This window comes from Morone saxatilis, unplaced genomic scaffold (assembly GCF_004916995.1).
Source record: "Morone saxatilis isolate NCDOM2014 unplaced genomic scaffold, NCSU_SB_2.0 Contig1, whole genome shotgun sequence".
Lineage (NCBI taxonomy): Eukaryota > Metazoa > Chordata > Actinopteri > Moronidae > Morone > Morone saxatilis.
The window spans coordinates 28,384-30,416 of record NW_023339651.1 but is presented as its reverse complement, the minus strand read 5'-3'; the positions used below and the strand labels follow the sequence as shown (position 1 = coordinate 30,416).

At 38.5% G+C, this 2,033-nt stretch overlaps 1 protein-coding gene across 1 annotated transcript; it reads right to left on the bottom strand.

Moving 5' to 3' along the window:
* Positions 1 to 315: 315 nt before the first annotated feature.
* Positions 316 to 1,733, bottom strand: LOC118325715 (prolyl 4-hydroxylase subunit alpha-1-like). Its single transcript, XM_035658499.1, has 4 exons — positions 1,650 to 1,733; positions 1,064 to 1,129; positions 913 to 981; positions 316 to 456 (listed from the first exon to the last, which is right to left on the bottom strand). The coding sequence occupies exons 1-4, from the start codon at positions 1,707 to 1,709 to the stop codon at positions 331 to 333; spliced, it is 321 nt and encodes a 106-aa protein (XP_035514392.1). The 5' UTR covers positions 1,710 to 1,733; the 3' UTR covers positions 316 to 330.
* Between the last annotated feature and the right edge of the window lie 300 nt (positions 1,734 to 2,033).

Genomic DNA, 2,033 nt, shown 5'->3' with positions numbered 1-2,033 from the left:
TAACAGACAGACAGACAGACAGTAACAGACAGACAGTAACAGACAGACAGACAGTAACAGACAGACAGTAACAGACAGACAGTAACAGACAGACAGACAGTAACAGACAGAACAGACAGACAGACAGACAGACAGACAGAATTAATGATGAGTGATTAAGTTCTAGTGTGGCTTTTGTGGAAAAGTAACGCTGCTAAAGAACAAAGCTGATTAAAGGTTAGTTAAGAAAAGATATATAAACCTAATAAGAGGTGATGAAGCCTCGTCTTTACAATATAATAATATTTGTTATTATATAATAATGATTAAAATGTATTATAATCATAAATGTCAGTTTATGTATCGTGTTGTGAACTCACCCCACTTGTTGCCGACCAGAACCGGACAGGCAGCGTGTCGGGTCCGATAGTCTCCTTCTCCACTGGGGAACAGATTGTACCAGAACACCGCCGTCCCCTGGAGACACACACGACAACGTCCCGTGAGACAGAACTTCTGTTTGCTTCCTCATATTTACCGTCTTTACACAGGAAGCCGGACCCGGGACCAAACACAATCTCAGAGGCCGACAGGGGATCCAGTACCGAGGTGGTTTTGTTGCCGGGTTTGGCTCCTGGTGTCCTGAGGCTGAGTCAGTAACTTAACTGACCGAGCTAACAGCAGTTAGTGTGAAAGACCTAAAACAGGACGTCTCTGTTGGACAGATACTGGAGGACAGGAGACTCACAGACACAGGAGATACAAACACTCATACTGACTTTGACACAAGATACAGATACTGCATACAAATATACAAATATACAAATATAACATATAACACAATAATCTCAGACTCAACTGAAAAGGAGAAAATAAAACAGGAAAGAAAGAGGAAAAATAAAATGTGAGAGACCATTTAAAGCAGCACTGCACCTTTTTGGGCCAGACAGCAGCTCCGACATCCGTGAAGACTGTGGCGCCCCCTGCCTGCACATCACTCATCTGCAGCATGAAGGACACAGTTCATCATCCAGCAGCACAGAGACGCTTTCACAATAAGATCAACACAGTGATTCATACTGACGTAAAGCAGCCAGGTGGCGATTCTGTTTCCTGTCCCCAACTCTTCGAACGCGTCTGGTTCGTCTTTCTGAAAACACAAAACAACAACGATTACACTGATAAACAGGAAGGGAATATCAGCCAGTGGTCGTTTTGTGTTTGTACAGACAATTTATTTGCATCATGTTTGACACCGTAATGCTGATAAAGGAACTTTACGCTGGCGAAACTGTGATTATTGGTACAAACTTATGTTTAATACTGTTAATAAGTAATAGTATTACTGCTGCTAATTACTATTTTATTATAAATTAATCTGCCAACTAAAACCCCAAAAATTTTATTTTATTTCTTACATTTTTCGATATATGACGAAGTAAAGTAGAATATTCACACCTTTTATTTTGTAATTTATTTAAAGATTCCCACAATAGTTAGATTGTATTGTTCTGACTCAGCTTCAGATACTGTAAAGATCAGCAAATATGCATCAGACACCATATAAATAATAAATAGATAATACATCTTAGTTAGAACTAATGCTGTTGTGTCTAAATGAAGTGAACTCTCTGTGTTCCTCCAACCAACAAGAAGAAAACTTTATTTACCCGCCCAAAGTCAAAGTGAGGTTCGTACTGTCCTCCGACTCCGTAGTTCGCCACCTGCATGAAATATCAAAGTCAAAGTCAGCTTTACTTCACATGCACCAGACATACAAGGAATCGAGAGGACGGTGAAACAGAAAGTGCACAGACAGATGAGACATTTACTAATGCTATAAAGATAAAGAAAAGAAGCACAATAAAATATAAAATATACAATAATATACAATATACAATACTTATGGTAATGGCAGCAACAAAATTATTTAGAATTCTGTAAGATACATTTGAACATTAAGAGTGCAAAACGTTAAAGTCTGAGCTCTGAATCACATCTGATATCTTTATTGAGAAGATCGTCACAGTTAATATATAACAGATTATATATAA